This window comes from Clinocottus analis, unplaced genomic scaffold (assembly GCF_023055335.1).
Source record: "Clinocottus analis isolate CAN_PGR_092001 unplaced genomic scaffold, fCliAna1.0.p SCAF_3, whole genome shotgun sequence".
Classification (NCBI taxonomy): Eukaryota; Metazoa; Chordata; class Actinopteri; order Perciformes; family Cottidae; genus Clinocottus; species Clinocottus analis.
Genome location: NW_027176042.1, coordinates 6,119,107 through 6,137,314, shown reverse-complemented (window position 1 = coordinate 6,137,314; position 18,208 = coordinate 6,119,107). Strand labels below are relative to the sequence as shown.

The following is an 18,208-nucleotide window of genomic DNA, read 5'->3' as shown; positions in this document are numbered from 1 at the left end:
TATTTTATTCCGTAACTTTCTGTTAATACTTTGAAGGCAGCTGAAAACTGTCCGACTTGATCGCAGTTTTTTGTCAACGCCTCCCGCAGCGGCCGCTGCTCTTGTCTGGAATCCAGGCGAGAAGCAGCTCTTATAATTAAAAGCCAAACTTGTGTAAGTGTGAGCGCAATGGATTGTGGGGGAAACCATGCAAGAAAAAGGCCAGAAACCCCAAGTCAACACTATTGTAGATCTGGTATATCATATACACCTATGAGTAAATCATGTACCTCTGAGGTAATGCAGTGTAAAGTGTTGACGTGACACATGTCTCCCAACACATCGTACGCGACGATAACGACTTTGCTTGTATGGTTTCTTCACAGTGACACATCTTCTCTTTTTAAATGTTCTGTAACGAGGCTGGGCTTGCTTTGCTACGCCTGTAAACACACCCAAGTAATAATGGGCATGGAATATGAAATATACCACGGAATTTGGTCTTATTTAGATTGAATTTGGGATGGAAGTTACAAGCTGGAAAACGATAATTTATTATAATAGAAAAAGATTAGACAAAGCTTTTAATTCCAAGTTGTTTTGCACAGGCACAACGTAGAATTACTATTTAGGCAAAAGGGGGCGGATATTTAAGACCCCGTGAAGCCTCCGGTGTCTTTTTGGTCAAATATTAGCCGGTTACAAAATTAGCAGGTAGACAGACAGGTTATATATGACAAGTGTCACCCGAGAGAGGAGCTGGTAGTGAAAAACTCAAAGAAGATAACATGGACAGGACGGTCAGCCTTCCCAATCAGCCCGGCAAAACCACCACGGGTAATAAAACCGGACCGAGTGACTGGCTGTAACTTCACAGCCCTGTTACTGCGAGTGTGTTTGTATTTATTTAGCTTGACTAACGACAGTTCAGCGCGCGGTATCCTAGGTCTGCATTTTAACGCAACCGAATGACGTCAGCTCCATTGGTTGTTATGTTTAATGCTGCCGGGTTGCTCAAATACTGTTCACCCAATGCGGCCGACGAGCGCGGTGGAGAGTTTTGCGACTTTACCATTTGATTCATGTCCAGACTGTACTCGAGGTAGCAGCTGTTGTTGTCGTCCAGTAGCGGCTACAGTTACATGCTCACAGCGCTGGTACTGATACTGTGACTATAGTTGCATTACTAATCCCGTTTCTCCTAATGATTCGGTTACATGCATGATATAATAGTAATGTGACTATATTAGTGTGTTTATTTCTCCCACAGTGACTCTGGTTGAGAGCAGCAGCGCCCCTAGCGGGGTGGAACTGGTCAGTTCCTACCAGACCAACAGAGTGGGGGACCCCATGGACCTCGTGAGCCTGGCGTCACAAGTACAGAGGGTATGGACTGAAATGCATTAAAAACAACAACATGAATTAGTGAGGTACTAATGTATTTTTTTGTTTGTTAGGGAGATGATTTTACTAAAGCCAATGCTTGCAACAAACTGACAGTCATTGCTGACCAGATCAGATACTTGCAGGAACAGGCGAGGAAGGTGAGCAGCCAAAACAACAATTACACTATATTAATGTGGCAATGACCTTTTTTTTAATGCTGCTGTTACGGTCTTTTGGTAAGTTGAAACTATCTAAAATGAATTGAGGGATTGTGAGCTGTGGCCGTGTGATCGTAATGTAAGCAAAACACGTCGGTTCAAATGTGACACGTTTTCCTCCCGATATTATTGTACATTTTTACAATATGAATGAGGATGTCTTTTATTTGTATATATCTGGTATAATATAAGATAACTTATCTATAGCTTCTTTTTTAGTGCTATTTTTTTCTTCTTAAATCTTTAATATGTTTATTACTGTTCTGTTTATTTATGTTACTTGTTTCTTTTATCTTATTACTTCTTACTTGTGAGCAATGCAACTGTAATCCTGTAATATCCCCACTGAGGGACTAATAAAGGATTATCTTATCTTATAACACAAGACAGGCTTTCGGTCCAGTGCTGATGTATTTCCTCTTCCCAGGTTTTAGAAGATGCTAAAAGAGATGCCGACCTCCACCACGCTGCCTGTAACATTGTCAAAAAAGCAGGCAACATGTATTACCTCTACCAGCGGCCTTCCGGACAGAAGTACTTCTCCATCATCTCCCCTAAGGTCAGCATTCTGACTCGTGCACTGGCGACCGACGACCCGAGCAGAGGGCCGTAAAGCTGCCTGTAGCGTTCTGTCGGTGTCTGTGGATGCAAAGTGTTATGACATGCCCGCACAGAGCCTGTTGCCTAATGTCACCCTGAGGGAGAGTTCCCCTATATACACGTGAATGCCTCACCAAACGTGTTTGTGCGTGTGTGTGTGAGATAGTTGAAAGGGTCTCGTGTTCAAAGGTCACGTAAGAGGGAAACTGATAGTGAGCAGACGGACAAAAAAAACCCCACAATGGCAGGTCCAGGTTGGATTTGACCGGTTGCAGTTTGTTTTTGGTCTGCATGTTTGTCATCATAGAGTTTTGACAGTAAAATTGGGGGAAACAATTATGGGTTGCATCTAAGTTTTCTTTGGTCATTGTTTTCGTCTGAAACTGGTGGCAAAACTTGGTCTCTTAGTGGCCATTTTAAAAGGCCACTGGCAGACCAAGTTGCCTGTTTTCAGTCAAAAACTTAAGACAAAGAAAGGCTGGATCTTTTTTATTGCTTAAAAAAAAGAATTAACCATCAATAGTTTACTGTCCAAGGAGGAAGAAATTAAGGATTTTACTGGTTTACATAGTTAAAGTGTTTGACTTCCTCTCACCATTGCCCTACTTCCTCCCTCTGAAGGAATGGGGCCCAAATTGCCCACACGAGTTTGTCGGCGCGTTCAAACTTCAACACGACATGTCCTGGACCCCCGTGGACCAGGTGGAGAAGAGGGACGCAGAGATCGCCATCATGGATAAGCTCCTCAGCCAGCAGACCGCCCTGCCGCCTTACACAGAACCCAACTTCAAGGGCCTCTCCGAGTAAAGGACTGGATTTTAAGGAGACACGGCAAGGGCACACTAACTCATACGGGGAAAAGAACCGCTGATGTCAAAGCATCTGTTGCAGTGTTTTGTCATCTTTCAGACAGAAGGAGAGACGCTACAGGTCAACATTTTAACTGACAACATCATGAACCTTCCCCAGGTGACTAGTATTACATGCTGTCGGAAATGTTAACTTTAATTATGCAAATAATGCATTCTCATTTTGGGATTATGGATATCTCTTCTGCATCACTTCATAAATCAGGAAAAACAGTTAACAGCCATTCATATATTTTCTTTCATGTTTTGAGAAATAAGATGTATAAATCAGGTTGAGTGACATTAACGAAGCCTTCTGTAAAAATGTTCAGACACTAAAGAGGGATAAAACTGTAAAGTTTGGTGCATTACAAGTCTTATGAAAATACGGTATTATCTAATAATGTGCAGTTAATTTAGGAGAAATCTACAGACGCAAATATAAAGTAGATTTAAAGTAAAACCACCTAAATGTGGTTATTTTTTTCCACTAGTCTGGAAGAAAAATAAATTGCCCAAAAGCAAAGAACAATGTTCTTGCCTGTACCGTCACAGAGCGCAGTGAATTACTACAAGTCTTAATGTTTATACACATCAATACATGATGTTGAGTTTATAGGGTCAGCCTTGGGGGAGGTTTAAAAGAACTGAAAATACCAAATGGAGCTGCACTGGCTAGCCTGTGCATGGACACTTTATCAAATGAAGATTTGAAAATGTTTATCAAACCTGTTTCACCCACATTTAGTCAATTATCTGACAAACGCGTCACACTGAGATTCAGAGCTGCAACGAGAGAGAGAGAGAGCATTTCCTGCTCAGCTTTTTTTCTTTTGGTCTGTCTTCTCTGATTTCGTTACACCACCAGCTGAAGACCAGCAGACCAGCATTATTCCAACCGCAGGAAGTGAGTCATGTGTACGATTCAAAAACAGAATAAACTTCATGGGGTACCTTAAATGTGTCCTTACCTTGAATTTTAGGAGGCACGTACAACCTCTGCTGAGCCGTCATATTGACAATTCGGGTCAAGTATGTCTTTAATTGATCAACTGTAACCAATGAGGTTGTTCCAACTGTATGTGGGGAAATAAACACACTTTCACATTAAATTCCTGCCCAAAACAATTAAAATACAATACGTTTATTTTGAATCTGCTGGCTTCGGCAACTTAATTTCATGTACAATTGGAGCGTGGCAAAAAGTGGATTTTGTTTATAAAATTATTTAAAAGCGAGCCAGTAAGCAGCATCCCAGTCAAGCGTCTTCCTGTGAGGACGTGATTGTCAGAAGATAAGAATTCAGGTGACGCAGAAGCTGCCAGTTATCCACGGCGATATTGAATTGCACGGGGTCACCCGGTCTTATCTTCAGCAGCACGTGAGACCGCGGCGGGAGGAAGAGGAGCACTTTAACCTCATCTTCCTCGGACAGATCCGATACGAGGTAGGGGAGGAAGTGTTTCTCCACCAGGGTGGCGAGAGTCCCCACCTTCAGCCGGCAGCAGAACAGGCTGCTAGCGTAGTCCATCGGGTCCTCTCCGCTTTCCGCGGCCATTTCATCCCACAAGGCATCAAACAAGACCCGTCTGCCACTGTTCCCCCAGGCCACGGGGGCGCACAGCGGCGCGAAGGCCTGTCGGAAGGCCACGTGGACGTGCGGCAGGACGGTGAGCCAGGAGAGGCCGTCCTGCGTGGTGAACATGGCGCTGGCGTGGAGCGTGGTGGGGTAGGGCCGCCTGGGCTTCAGTCTCAGCTGGACTTCAGGCGCTGGCCGCCCCCGGACCAGACTCGGGACGCTGATGTCGCCCAGCTCTTCGTAGTGGTCGTCCGTGAGGCTGAAGTGGAGGCGGATGCTGAAGAGCTGATCGAAGCGGGTGTCGCAGTCGCCGTCGGTGTGACTCAGCCGGTAGTTTAAGGTGATTTCTGAGGCGAAGCCGGGGACGAGGAGCTGAGCTCTGTATTCCTCCAGAGCTGCATAGGCCTCTGCTGGCGAAGTCTCATTCTGGTTGGGGTCGCTTACTTCATCGGTTTGCGTTTCTCCTTGAGCTTTAGAACGGGCCTCGATCAGCCCGAATATCGACTTCTCTGTCCGGTGAACGGTCAGCGCGCTCGCTAAACCCTCGCTCTCCGCCATGATGCAGGACAGCGACCGCTTGGTGACCTGCCGCCCTCCCTCGGCGGAACCCTGCGCCAGAACCCCGGCCAGCTTCTCCCGGGACAGTGTGGTCAGGAGAGCGTAGTAGAGGCGGGCGTGGTCCTGGATGTCTGTGTCGCCATAGTGGCGGGTGAGATGCAGCAGGACGTCGGCCAGAGGCAGGAGAAGGGAGTCCAGGCTGGGGTGAACGAGGAGGCGGCGGCAAACCCCCAGCAGGCCGTTCCCCAGGCGCCAGTTGCCGCCGGCGCACAGAGAGGAGGTAGACGGAGCGAGGACGCTGGACAGGAAGTTGACGGTGCTGTGCTGGCGAATCTCTCCCTCCTCCGCCACGCGGGCCAGCGTCTTGAGGTGCCAGCTCAGGTCTCGTGAGGTGAGCCGAGCAGGCGGGGCATCGGTGATGACCCCCTGGAGGGCCCTCAGGAACCCCACCGCCCAGTCGGACTCACCGAGCTTGTCCTGGGCCCGGTCGGCCAGGTTGACGACGTGCAGCGCCAGGTGGGTGTGCTGGAGGTAGAGCTTGCACAGCTCCTCCGTCAGGCTGCGACAGTAGCGCTCAAGGTGGCAGAAGTAGAAGAGGAAGAGGAAGGCGGCCCTGAAGAAGGTGACGACGATCTCCCGGCCGCCCCCGTTCGCCACGACGCACAGCAGCGACGTAAGGTACTCGTAGAGGTAGGCCACGCCCCTGCTCTCCTCCCCCTCCTCTGCCTCCTCCAGATAGACCAGTGATAGCAGGTTGAGGCGGGCCAGCGCCGTGGCGCCGTCGTTGAACACGGTGGGCGCCAGGGCCGCGGTCAGCCGTGGGGTAAGCAGCACGGGGAGGGTCTCGTCCCCGTCGCCGCCGCTGCCGATGGGCCGGTTCTCGGGGAAGTGCAGGAGGCAGTCCATGTAGAAAAGCTTCTCGGGCGTACTCAGCAGCGGGTGCTGGGAGAGCACGACCAGCCGCTGGAGGATGAAGGCTTCGTCCTCGGCGCTGAACAGGCTGTCGGTGAACGCACACTTCAACAGCAGCGTGGCGTGGAGGAGGCAGACCTGGGAGGAGAGGAACAAAGAGTTACTGTGTGGGTCAGCCTAAAGCTGCTGATGTGAAGACTTTCTTCTGGATCATTTGGAAGAATAAATAATTGGGAAAAAATGTCATCATCCCGATGACATATTTATTATAATCTATTTGCAGTCTCCAGGGAAAGAAAGCAAAAAAGCGTTGAAACCTTCGGTGTCTGCTTTTGCCCCGCAGTAAATTATATTCACATGCACAAGAGCTTTACTGAAAAATGTAATTTAATAATTGGGCTGGACTGAACGTTTTAAGATCCAAACACACACAAAATGCTCGTCAACATCAACAGGTGAGTAAAGCACGTTACAGTAAGGCTAGTTCATTCCATGTGACACGAACCTCGCTCGTGCCGAGCAGTCGCAGCAGCTGAGCTCTGAATACGGCCGGAGGGACACCGGGCACCATGGCAACCAGCTCTGTCAGTCGATGTAGCAGTGCAGCCTGGCACAGAGGAGTGAGGAGGTAGGACTCCTCCAGAAGGGACGACAGGACCGAACGCAGCTCCTTACAGTCGGGCCCAGTCTGGAGGGTCGGCACGGTACCCATGGGTCCCAGGATAAGGGAGGACAGCACGGCCGAGGGGTCTTTGTCACTCGTCGGGCCTGAGTCCAGCTCGGCCTCCCACGCCACGGATGTGTTTCCTTCCAGAAGAGCCTTGAGGTGCTCGGCGCCGGCGCCCGTGTCCGTGTCCTGGGTGAGCCGATACACCGCGTTCCTCAACACCAGAGCGTGGAGTCCCGCGTAGGCCTGGTGGAGCCGGGAGGTTTCCCTCTGCCGAAGCCCGCCGAGGAGCTCGAGGCGCTGCGAGAGGAGGCCCGGCGAGCAGGCCTCCAGCTCCCGCAGGCAGTCGCAGGCCGTGGCGCGGACGGAGCGCAGAGCGCCGTCCCCGTGAAGGTCCCCGGTGTCCTGGGCCATCCGAAGGAGCAGGTCCAGGAAGTCCCGGGACGCACAGGAGCGGCCGCTCACGCAGGCGGTGCAGACGAGCACGGTGGTGAGGGCCAGGAGGAGGTGGCAGCGGAACTGGACGGACTTGGGAGGACACTGGTCCAACACCGACATGAGCTCCAGGGCCGTCTCCTCGCCCACAGAGTCGGAGGGACACAGCAAGGTGGGGTGCTCACACAGCGGGGACAGCAGGAGGACCTGACATGGACACAATGGAAGAGTTACGGACACATTAGTGTTCACTGCAGTAAATTACTCAATTTAAAGTGGTAATAAAAATATTTTACAAAAAAATAGTGGATATCTTCAAACTGTCCAAAAATATTCGGCACCGCTGGCTTGTTAGTTGAAATGTATTTTGCCGTCTGTTATTGACACTTTATAAAATTGTACATGTGCAATTGTTGAATAAAGAAGAAATGAAAGAACAAGCTGCTAAGCTGAGTGGGTGGAGCCACATTTCCTGGGAACGCCCATTGTGGTTACCACAGGTCAGCTGCCACAAAACATATTTTGGATTTTATGAGTTATGAGGTCTCTGTTTACATCCTTTGAGCAACCACACTGTACTTTGTTTATCATTCTTTTTATTTATGTATGATTTAACTGGTTTTGAAACAAAAAGGAATAAAATATATTCTTTCCAAATCATTACTTGTTTAGTAATTGACAACAATCGGCTAAAATAAAGAAGAAAAAAAAACAACGTTTTTAATATAATTTAAAATGATTCATCAAAACGCTTTTAAATACAAGTTTGAATAAGATCTCCACATTTCCTCTCCTTATATGTAGTTATGTGTCGGTAGGTGCCACGAGCTGCCTGTGCAAGTAGTTGCCACAGGAGTGCCACGACATGTCAGAGACTTGCGACCAGAAGTCAGAGACTTGTGACCAGAAGTCAGAGACTGCGACCAGAAGTCAGAGACTTTGCGACCAGAAGTCAGAGACTTGCGACCAGAAGTCAGAGACTTGCCACAGTCCTGACACCTGAATGACGCTGGCCACTGAGGTGCCAGTGCCACAAGGAGGAGCTCGGCCTTGCTGCAATTACGCTGAACTCGCGTCTCACAACACCAGTGAGGATCTGGAGACAGTGAGTGAGAAGACACCGTCCGCGGTGCTTCGGCTCGCTCTGCTCGTGACTCTCATGGCGGCAACACATTTAGGAAGCATGGGGGTTTAACTTGTCGTACATGTTGTTTTGTTGTTGTTTTTGTTACCTTAACACTGTAGCTCGCTCTGTCATCTCGGAGCTCACGGAGCAGCTCTGCGAGGAAAGTGTCAGCTGTTGTGTCGGAGAGGAAGCCAGACGGACTGCGGGAGAAAGCTGAGATCCTCTCGGCCCAGTTCGCCGCCATCGTTCGCTTAAACTCGAACCCTTCGCGTACGAATTAGCGGGTCAGAAACTTCTCCCAAAGGCATTGCACGCAGTAAGCGTTGACTTTGAAATGTGACACAAAGTTCCCCTCCTCAGCATTCAGGGGCTCAGCAGCAGTGAGTTCCGTGTTTTGTCACGTGCGCGTTTAACAGTCGCGGTGTCGCATCAGCGCCCCCTGCTGCTACGGAGGATCGGCCGGTAGTATGACATAACTCGTGAAACAGCTAAAAAAAATGTAATAAATCATTGCAAAAGAATTGCATTTCAAATAATGTTCCTGCAGGAACCTTTGTTCTGAGACAAATGGAAAAATGCTTTGCAATTCTCATATAAGAACAACTGCAGTCTGTGAACTTTTCTAATGGGAATCGACTTTGCTCTTTCAGTTTTTTATTTCTATATTTTCTGGAAAGGGATATTGTTATTACCGACACACCGCAACAAAATGTATATAATAATACAAAAAAAGTTTCGATTAACAAAATACGTGTATCCATCTCGCCTCAATCCTACAACATGTAAGACAGTAAGACAACAATAATAATGTATCTTTACTATTGCTTTTGTTTATTTGTAAAAAAAAAAAAAAAAAAAAAAAGCTGCTGTTTTATATTTGGGCTTTATACTATGCATCATTTTGCACTTATTTGATTTTTAATTCATAACGAAATGTGCTCAGTAAGACACCCAAACATTACACATGTTCAATCATAACCAGCAAACTTCAAGAGTGGTTCACGGTGAGTGCGGTAGAGGGCGCTGGTGAGTCATCTCCTTGGTAACAGAAGAAGTGTGAAACGACCAATCAGATTCACCCTGGAGAAATCAACAAGGAAGTCGTATTTAGGGCGCCAATTTTTGTATCGACGTTGAAAAGTTCCTGTGTGTGCGCGTTTGTCGTTTTGTCCCTGTTATTCACTAGCACTAAAACCGCGACAATGTCGGAAAATACCTTCCCCATCTATACCGCGGATGCGATAGTGCATTTTTTCCGAACCGAAGTTCTCACTGGTCAAGAGGCGAAACACTTTACGAAGAGCGATCTGACTCCGACTCCAAAGGTACCGTGAACGCCTCAATAGAAGAGAAAGGTCCGATAATAATGACGAGTGGGGTTGAATGGTTCGTGTATTTAGACAGCTATAATGTAACGGAAATGGTTCAATAAACTGAACTTAGGAGTGTGTTATTTGTATATAGCACAGTACGTTAAATAAATAAATACATACATACATACATACATACATACATACATACATACATACATACATACATACATACATACATACATACAGCGGGTAGAATAAGTATTAAACATGTCACCATTTGTCTCAGTAAATATATTTCTAAAGATGCTATTGATATGACATTTTCACCAGATGTCGTTAAAAACCTAATGTATCCATACATATAGAGCAAACCAAGCAAATAAGTTCAGAACTTATGAGTAATAAAATGAAAGGGCACAGGGAAAAAGTATTAAACACGCTGAGTGAAAGGTATTTACTGGTACATAAGCCTCTGTTGTTTCAAGACGCATCCTGTATCTCAAGCATTGCTCAGGTGTGATTTTGGTCCATTTTCCCAAATAAAACAGTCTTCAAATCTTGAAGCTTCTGTGGGAACTCTCCTATGAACTCATCTTTAGTTTCTTCTCTTAGATTCAAGTCAGGCTAGCTGGTCCAGTACAGTAGCTTTATTTTATTTCATGCTTTTGAACACGACAAGGACTTTGGCTTCAGTGACCCGTCTCTTCCCCGGCAATCTCATACCAAGAGATCTTTACACGGCCAGAGTGAACGGAGGCAAAGACTTCAACAACCATCAACTCTTTCAAACCACACAAGGGCATCCTTTAATGGCGTTCCAATTAGTTTGACTTTCATGATTAAGAAGCGGACCGGACGAGATACCGGGTCTATGTCGGAAATGCCAACCGAGTTTGGAGCAGATCAACTTCAAGGTGCTCACTTCTGTCTCTATTTCAGCCGGATTCGATTCAAACGCTGTACATGAGGGTGTTGCATCTCCTGTTTCGCTTCCGACCCGAGTGCCACTCCATGGTGAGTACCAGGTGTCCTCTGGTCCACTGAGCAGTCTGATGATGTCCATTGCACGTTTATGTACGGAATGTTGTTATCATATCCCATATTATTTGTTTCCACCACAGGTTCCACTTCTGGACAACATTCAGAACCCAGTGTATCATGAGGGGGCTACTGCTATCATGAGCGTCTACATACGCATGTGAGTTTTGTTCTTTCCTCTCCGGGAGTAATATATATATACATGCATGCACCAACCTCCACAGAATACAGTATTTAGTTGTGTGTAAACAAGCCAAATAGACTCAAATGAACAGAAAACAAGGCAGCTTTTGTTATCCGTAGTCGAGCAATTGAAAGGCTTCAGATCTGTGACTGGGTTTCATTGTGTTTCATTGTGCAATCTTTTCACAGGCAGCAGTTTCTGCCCATGTGCCTGGTTTACGATTTTTCGCTGAACGACCTTCTAGCTCCAAGTACGTACATGTTTATTGTTATTATTATTTTTTCAGGTTAACCCGTCTAGACTTTTTCCCTGGAACTATATCTCTGGTCTTGTTCTCCCATTTCTAGAGAAACAGAAGACTCTGACTGTTCTGAGCGCCATCATGAACTTCCTTCACTTCCGGAAGCAGAGGATGGACTTGATCTTCGAGAAGCAGGCCAAATTTGTATGTGATACTGGTCCCCGCAGGTGTAGTGATGGGGGGGTGTAGAGGCTAAAACCCAGATGGGTTGACGCTTTACGTGTTAGTACCGGTAAGTAAAATGATCTCTGCAGGAGTCAGTCCGCCCTCAATATGGAGGTAACTCTGGGCGATCCACTGGAGGCTGGTTGTAAAAGAGAATACTGTGGTTCTTATTTATTGAAGTGCCTGGAAGGTCTTAATACATACAGCTACTTTAATTAGAAATATCCTGAGACATTATTATAATGCAGACGATGCTTGACTGTGCATTTTGAATGAACAAGATTGCCCCCTTTGTGTTTTGATAAGTTATTATCTCTTGAATTTTTTACCACATGCTTGTTTTTCTTTAATATTCTCTGAGATTAAAAACACAAATTGAACCACAGTTTATGTATTTTGCACTCTGCAGCACACGGTGACACAAGTCCACGGCAACGTGGATCCTAGTCAAAAAGACACTCTAATTTATATCTTTATAATCTCATTATAAATCATAGTCGAGATTTCTTTCTATGAATATCAAGGTTGCAGACGTACTCCTCTCAGTGTGTGTTTGTCATAGTTACTCTCCCTGTTGTCAGAGGGCAGACATGGACAGGCTGCAGGTTTACACTAAAGGCAACATTGAAGCAGAGAAGAAGATCGAGGCGTTGACGTGAGTAGATTTATGAGCTCTCTTGTCGTTTGATGCACTTCTGCTTTAACGAGGTGTTTTGTTGCTGTTTTACATCTTTTCAAATGTTAGTTGGGCAAAACAAGCCGGTTTCCCTTGGCTCTGAGAATATTTAATTAACCAATTTCGTAAGCCAGAGATTAATTTCTTAAAGGGACAGTTTTCCCCACTATTTTCTTTCCACCAAACCACACCCGCTTCCTTGTGCATCCTCCTCGGCTGAGCTGCGGTCGGCGGATGTAGTTTGACTGAAAGAAAAAAGTTCCTTGGAGGAAATCTGTGGATTATCTTGAGTACGGGGTCATAATCTTTGCAAAGTGATGTTCGCTGTTGGGTTTTATCAAATGTGTATTTTGTGGCGCTTTTGAACAGACGGCTCTACAGCAATGTCTCCAAAACCAGGCAACTCTCACCGAAAGTTTCTAGATTGATATATAATGTTTTCATTTTAGGGTGAACCATCCCTTAGAGAGAGAGAGAGAGAGAGAGAGAGAGAGAGAGAGAGAGAGAGAGAGAGAGAGAGAGAGAGAGAGAGAGAGAGAGAGAGAGAGAGAGAGAGAGAGAGAGAGAGAGAGAGAGAGAGAGAGAGAGAGAGAGAGAGAGAGAGAGAGAGAGAGAGAGAGAGAGAGAGAGAGATTTATTTATTTATTTATTTATCGGACATTACTTCATAATCCTAAGAAGGTAAATCGTTGTGTGTTCACTCCAGTAAAATAAAAGACAAATGTTTATTAAGTTTTGTTCTGGTTGGCGTTCAGGACGATCCCACCAGAGCAGCAGGCCGAGGCCGACGAGCTGGCGGCCGCTCTCTCCGAGCTGCAGGCCACCAACACCCACGAATACCAGGAAGTGGTAGGTGGTGATGAAGCACAGTCACATGATGAGTTGTGGTGTGTGCGCTCTCCAGTGAAACTAAATCTCCTTTCAGGATGCGAAAAGTGAAAGCATCGCCGAGTGGAAAGCCATGATTGCGGAGAAGACTCAGAAACTGGTACGTGAAGGTTTGACACCAACCATATGCGTCTTTGTGAAACAGATCCTGAGGTGCTTTTGGCTCGGCGTCCCAAAAGCACCTCAGAGAGCTCCGTCGAGAACCTTTCATTGAAGAAACTGTGTTTGTGGGGCGGGGTCTCAGGCCCAGGTGAAGGTGGACATCTGCAACCTGAAAGAGGATGTCGGCAAACTCAAGTCTCAGATCGTGGAGTCTCCAGAGGAGCTGAAGGCTCAGATGGAGAAGATGAGGGACAACGTCAAGAACATCAAGATCTCCATCGTGAGTAGAAGAAACGGGGCGATGCGGTTGTCTCCAGAGAGCTGCCGCTTTAAAACGACCATTTGTTTCGTCTTTGATTTCAGAAAGAGACGGACGAGCGCATGGTGGAGCTGCAGAACATGGTGCAGAGTGTGACTCACACCGAGGCCGAGATCCAGCAGATGTACAGCCTGCTGCAGGACCTGGAGAGCAGCATGAGCAACGGCAAGCAGCGGGCGGAGGAGGTACGAACTACACCGCCTGTCTCGCATCCTCTTCTGCTCCATCTTCAATGAGGTCACCTGCAAAATAATAACTGCAAATAGTCCGCTGCTCGTAGTGAAGGTAGTGATAGCAGACTGGTTACCTTTTAATTAAAAAACTGTATGTTTTGTTAAGGTATTGGCAGGGAGTGATGAAGAAAACTGCTGCATTGAGTGAGCCTCACTTCACAAATTAATCCAAACTATCCCTTTTTTTAAACATCAGGTCATCGACCTTTGGAATATTTTTTGCTAGGCAGGAAGGAAACGATATGAATTGTCAAAAAAAACCTCAATAATAATTATAGAATTGTATGGTTTATTTAGCTATATTTACATTTAACTCGGGACAGTCCAGGGTGTGCAAGGGGGCGACTCCTCTGGTTGTATAGAAGTCTATGAAAAAATAACTCTTCTCTCTTCATTTATTCTTTCAGAAACATTGTAAACATGAGTATATTTCTCAATCTCTAGTTTCAAGTCTTCTTCAATACAACATGATGATCATTAAATTATGATCCATTTAGAGTCAAATAGACCATAAAGCAGGTTATGCTTTAGGGCGGGGCTACAAATTGATTGACAGGTTGCTGAGTTAACATTTTGGACACCTAAAAATATCTTATTCAGCATTCCACTTTAACATCACTCTCAAATTGCCACACTCCAGGCTTCAAAGCGGCTATATTTAGAATGTCTTCCCTGTCTTGTCTTTCCGTCAGACGCACCTTTCTGGGCGGGGAACTGATACTTTTCTGTTCATCTCCGCTCTCTCCAAAGCGACCAGGCTGCATTTACAAACCAGTCCTTTTACCTGGCAGAACCCAGGAGCTGCCGCTATTGGTTACTTTGTTTGGTGATGTGTGACTTTGGTTTTTTAAAGAATTAGTTCAGATTCACCAAAGTCACACACAATAACACAAAAAAACAAAGTAAAAACGATTGTTTCTGGTGAAGAGAGCACAGATAACGGCTTCAGTTTCTCATGGTGGCAGTGCGTGCTGGTAAAACCTGTGGCCTGGAACCCTTTATCTACTGTGTGTGTCTGTGTGTGTGTGTGTGTGTGTGTGCAGCACAAGGAGCTGACGGCTCAGTATGAGAAAAAGCAGAAGGAGCTGAGGAACCTGTGCGTGGAGGAGGGCCAGCTGAAGCGAGCGCTGGGCATGAAGCTGGACAAAGAGTCCAAACATAAAATCCGCAAGCAGAAGAAGAAGGAGATGAAGGAGCAGCAGGTGCAGGAAGTGCTTGGGTACGTTTAATGCATCCACCACGTCATTGACCTCACTAGTGGTGTAACCGGGGATTAATCAATTATCGTTATCTGCTGATATTCAGTCAAATATTCATGCTTTGTAGTCGTCGATGTCTGATAATGTTAATGATGATCCGTTTGATCCCGTATGAGTTACATAGCAATGTGATGAACAGAATTTGACGATCCCACCTCCACCGAACGTTTGAAATAACCAACATTGACCGGTTTTCCCAGCCAGTGCAACCAAATCCACCAGAAGCGCGAGGAGATGGCCGACCGGATCCAGGAGATCTCCAGAGAGACGCAGCAGCTGAAGGCCAACATCCAGAGCCTGAGGGACGTCTGCAGCAAAGAGACGGCCAAAGCCCAGGTGTGTGCGCCGCCAAAGTCGTTATGTGTTGTTAACCCGCAGCTTAAGGACTAAACAACACCCCCTTCCCTCCTCCCTCACTGTGTCCAGGCTCTGTACGACACCCTGTCGGCTTCAATGGACGAGCTGCACCAGAGAATCGAGGACCACATCGTGGACCTGAAACAAGACGTGTCCAAGATGTCTGCACACTTTTAAACCTTTACTTCTCTACCTGTGTTATTCTGCTTGTTGCCTTTCCCCCCGTTACTATTTAACATGTTTTAAATGGAGTTATGTACCAGTTAATAAATTTGATAAGATCAAAATGAGCCAAATTACCGTATTCATTTTCCGGAATTAACACTGTTGCACTGATGTTGCCCAGAGATCGTAAAGCATTAGTTTAATAATATCATCGTAACGCTATGAAATTATTAAGATTGTCGTAATTTTATTTGCAGAGAAAAACAACTGATATTGAGCCAGTTTAAGAGATGTAGCACCTTAAATGTCACTTTCTGTACTCAGCTCTCATAATTTCATCAGAAGTTGCCACTAGATAATGCCATATTTTCATAATTAAAGGAAACTTATAAATAATTGTCTTAATGTAAGTTATCAACTGAGGAAGTTTTATGGTAATATGTTATCGTTCTAACATATTTACCTATAAAGTCATAATCAGAGTGTTACGGAGAACTTTGTTCAGAGATCACATTCACAGCCTGATTTACACAACATTTTATTCCTGAAAACATGGGGAACATTGATTTTGAAATGTCAACATTTTTCTGTGAAAATAATGCAAAGTAGCACCGATTTAATCAGACAAAGCCTAATTTCCATATTCAATCACACAATTTCATAAAACTTGGAACAGATCAACCGGTGGCAAAAAGACCTATCAGCTCTCAGCATGCGTTCATAAATGTGTTGGATGTAGTAGCATAAGCATAAGCTCATGTTGACCTGGGCCGTTAGTCTTTGGTTGCAGTGGTTTATATTCAGAATTAGCAAGTGGAATGTTTTCATACAAACATCTTCAATAATATCTTAATGCTTCAAGATCAATATGTGGTCGAACGAGGACTTTTGAGTCCTTTGTTGCAATCCTTTCGAAAGCACCCCACTGGGATCAGAAAGCGATGTAATTAGCTGATGTGTTGGTCAATGAGTTGGTCAATGAGGACGTGGTGTGTTGCTCTCTCGAGTCTCCGCGTTCACGTCGTTTCTGACCCCCGTTAGTTGTCGCCTTCGAATTCGGGCCCCTTCTTTGCAGCCCTGTCGGACATTTGGGACTTCTTCAGGACGGCCAGCTGGTCCACGTGATTCTTGACCCGAGCCCTCGCCAAGTTCAGCTCCTTGCGCAGCTCGTTGTTTTTGGTGAACAGAGTCTCTTTCTCCTGCGGAGCAGAGGACAGTAAAGGGTGCACAGGAAGTAGATCTGAGCGTGAAGGGGACACAGGACTGCTCTGGCTGGTCAGAGGAAGGTCTTGTTCTCGCATACCTTCATCATCTTCATGTTGACCTTCTCGTGCTCCGCAGCAGCCCTGGCCAGCCTCGCCTTGAGGCTGTTAACGATCTTCTCCTGGTAGTCGCGCTGGCGAGTGAATGCCTTCTGAATATCCTCGTCGACGCTGCTTTTCTTCACCTTGAAAACGGCACAGAGCGTGAGTTACAGGTTTCAAGATGACCACAAACTCTTAATCCTATTGGACTGGAAGTCACCTCGCCCTCCCAGTTCCTTCATGTGGTTAAACAACCTGGTGTTTGTTTTTATTGGAGAAAATCAAGTTCTCGCTGTGTAAGAATCATACAATACTTTGATAACTTGAAGACTCATTAGATTCATAAACCATTTCTGTGGCCTTGGACGGTTTCATTTTTAATTTATAATCTTGATGTTGTTGTAGGAATACATAATAGCAATGACTTCCAAAGTCAATACTTATTTCTGTTTGTATACCTTTTGTATACTTGTGTTATTACTGTAATGTGCTTTTTGACAATTGATTGATTGTGATTTGTTCTGTGTTGGGGGAATTTGGGGTCAGGAACTTGAGCTGTAACTGTACTCTCTGTTTTTGACAATAAAGATAATTTACAAAAAAAAGACCACAAATGATTAACTCCTCTCTTCCAGCGCTCCACTGTTGGCGCGGTGGACCCTCGGTAACCCGTCGGTTCTGAGCGTTCTACGTCACTGCGTGCGCCTCTCACCACGTCGGCCTGCGATACGTAGCGGGCGTAGATCGTCTGCACGCTCTCCTTCAGCTTCCTCGGCTCCTGGATGAAGCCGACGCAGTCGTGGAGGTCCGACTTGAGCCGCTGAAGGTGCGTCTCCGTGTCTTGCGCCTGCCACAAGAAGATATCTCAGCGACATCTTCTCACTCAGAGGCTCGCTTCATCCGTCTCCCCACCAAACCTGAACTACCCTTCATTAATATTAAATATGTTCACGTCCATATTGCACTGACTGTCCTTCCAGTGTGAAGTAAATCAGTGAGCGCTTCTGGCAGATTGCGAGCTTTATACTTGGTTGGGTGAGTGGTTGGTTGTATTACAACAACGAACAGGCAAAAAAAAAATATACTGGAGGTAAAAGGTACTGGAGAAGCAGCATGAACAGCATGAACCAAGAATAGAAACCAAGTGTTAGGCGTGTGCTCACTATCAGCCTCTCCTTATGCATCTCCTTATCTTTGGTCCTCAGTTTAAGCCCCATGTCAGAGATGGTGACCTTCAGCTGAGTGTTGCTCTTGTCAATTTGCACCAACTCCTCCTCCAGCTGTTAAATGGACACACACGCACACACGCACACACACACACACACACACACACACACACACACACACACACACACACACACAGCACTGTCAATACTGCAGAGTGGCACAGCGTACAGGTGGGGAAGAAACTCAAGGCAATCTGTTCGACCACTAATACCTTCACTCTTGTGTTTCAATGAGGGAGGGAGGCACGCACACACACACACGCACACACACACACACACACCTACCTGATGCAGCTGCTGCTTCTTCTCGTTGATGTCGTCTTCTTGAGTCTTGGCTTTGTTATTCAACTCGCTCAACTGAAAATCGAGA

General features: G+C 46.0%; 4 protein-coding genes across 4 annotated transcripts in view; 2 read left to right on the top strand and 2 right to left on the bottom strand.

Annotated features, from left to right (window-relative positions):
• The first annotated feature begins 649 nt into the window (after positions 1–649).
• cunh1orf50 (chromosome unknown C1orf50 homolog) lies at positions 650–4,180 on the top strand. The gene is made up of 5 exons (XM_068595106.1): positions 650–816; positions 1,250–1,365; positions 1,437–1,523; positions 2,011–2,142; positions 2,805–4,180. Exons 1-5 carry the CDS (start codon positions 768–770, stop codon positions 2,988–2,990), a joined length of 570 nt encoding a protein of 189 aa, XP_068451207.1. The 5' UTR covers positions 650–767; the 3' UTR covers positions 2,991–4,180.
• On the bottom strand, positions 4,166–8,694 carry ap5b1 (adaptor related protein complex 5 subunit beta 1). Its single transcript, XM_068595104.1, has 3 exons — positions 8,415–8,694; positions 6,586–7,389; positions 4,166–6,218 (listed from the first exon to the last, which is right to left on the bottom strand). The coding sequence occupies exons 1-3, from the start codon at positions 8,550–8,552 to the stop codon at positions 4,290–4,292; spliced, it is 2,871 nt and encodes a 956-aa protein (XP_068451205.1). The 5' UTR covers positions 8,553–8,694; the 3' UTR covers positions 4,166–4,289.
• Positions 8,695–9,377: 683 nt separating this feature from the next.
• On the top strand, positions 9,378–15,433 carry nuf2 (UF2 component of NDC80 kinetochore complex). The gene is made up of 13 exons (XM_068594587.1): positions 9,378–9,633; positions 10,561–10,635; positions 10,743–10,819; positions 11,032–11,093; positions 11,191–11,288; positions 11,891–11,964; positions 12,741–12,834; positions 12,911–12,973; positions 13,118–13,255; positions 13,339–13,479; positions 14,571–14,746; positions 14,987–15,122; positions 15,213–15,433. Exons 1-13 carry the CDS (start codon positions 9,511–9,513, stop codon positions 15,318–15,320), a joined length of 1,365 nt encoding a protein of 454 aa, XP_068450688.1. The 5' UTR covers positions 9,378–9,510; the 3' UTR covers positions 15,321–15,433.
• Positions 15,434–15,830: 397 nt separating this feature from the next.
• The window catches only part of cfap57 (cilia and flagella associated protein 57), a 10,106-nt gene continuing 7,728 nt past the window's right edge, over positions 15,831–18,208 (bottom strand). The window contains exons 17-21 of the mRNA XM_068595024.1: positions 18,124–18,208; positions 17,776–17,892; positions 17,325–17,459; positions 16,612–16,755; positions 15,831–16,507 (exon numbers count right to left, since the gene is read on the bottom strand). The exon at positions 18,124–18,208 is cut by the window's right edge and continues 59 nt beyond it. Of these exons, the coding sequence (XP_068451125.1) occupies positions 16,346–16,507; positions 16,612–16,755; positions 17,325–17,459; positions 17,776–17,892; positions 18,124–18,208 (643 nt within the window). The 3' untranslated portion in view covers positions 15,831–16,345. The remainder of the gene's footprint in view (positions 16,508–16,611; positions 16,756–17,324; positions 17,460–17,775; positions 17,893–18,123) is intronic.

Coding starts and splice junctions, on each gene's coding strand:
- cunh1orf50 (XM_068595106.1), top strand. CDS start 768: ATGGACAGGACGGTCAGCCTTCCCAATCAGCCCGGCAAAACCACCACG. Junction 817..1,249: donor GCCCGGCAAAACCACCACGG/GTAATAAAACCG, acceptor TTTCTCCCACAG/TGACTCTGGTTGAGAGCAGC. Junction 2,143..2,804: donor TCTCCATCATCTCCCCTAAG/GTCAGCATTCTG, acceptor CTCCCTCTGAAG/GAATGGGGCCCAAATTGCCC.
- ap5b1 (XM_068595104.1), bottom strand. CDS start 8,552: ATGGCGGCGAACTGGGCCGAGAGGATCTCAGCTTTCTCCCGCAGTCCG. Junction 7,390..8,414: donor GAGCGAGCTACAGTGTTAAG/GTAACAAAAACA, acceptor TGTCCATGTCAG/GTCCTCCTGCTGTCCCCGCT. Junction 6,219..6,585: donor GACTGCTCGGCACGAGCGAG/GTTCGTGTCACA, acceptor CTCTCCTCCCAG/GTCTGCCTCCTCCACGCCAC.
- nuf2 (XM_068594587.1), top strand. CDS start 9,511: ATGTCGGAAAATACCTTCCCCATCTATACCGCGGATGCGATAGTGCAT. Junction 11,965..12,740: donor AAGAAGATCGAGGCGTTGAC/GTGAGTAGATTT, acceptor GTTGGCGTTCAG/GACGATCCCACCAGAGCAGC. Junction 14,747..14,986: donor CAGGTGCAGGAAGTGCTTGG/GTACGTTTAATG, acceptor CGGTTTTCCCAG/CCAGTGCAACCAAATCCACC.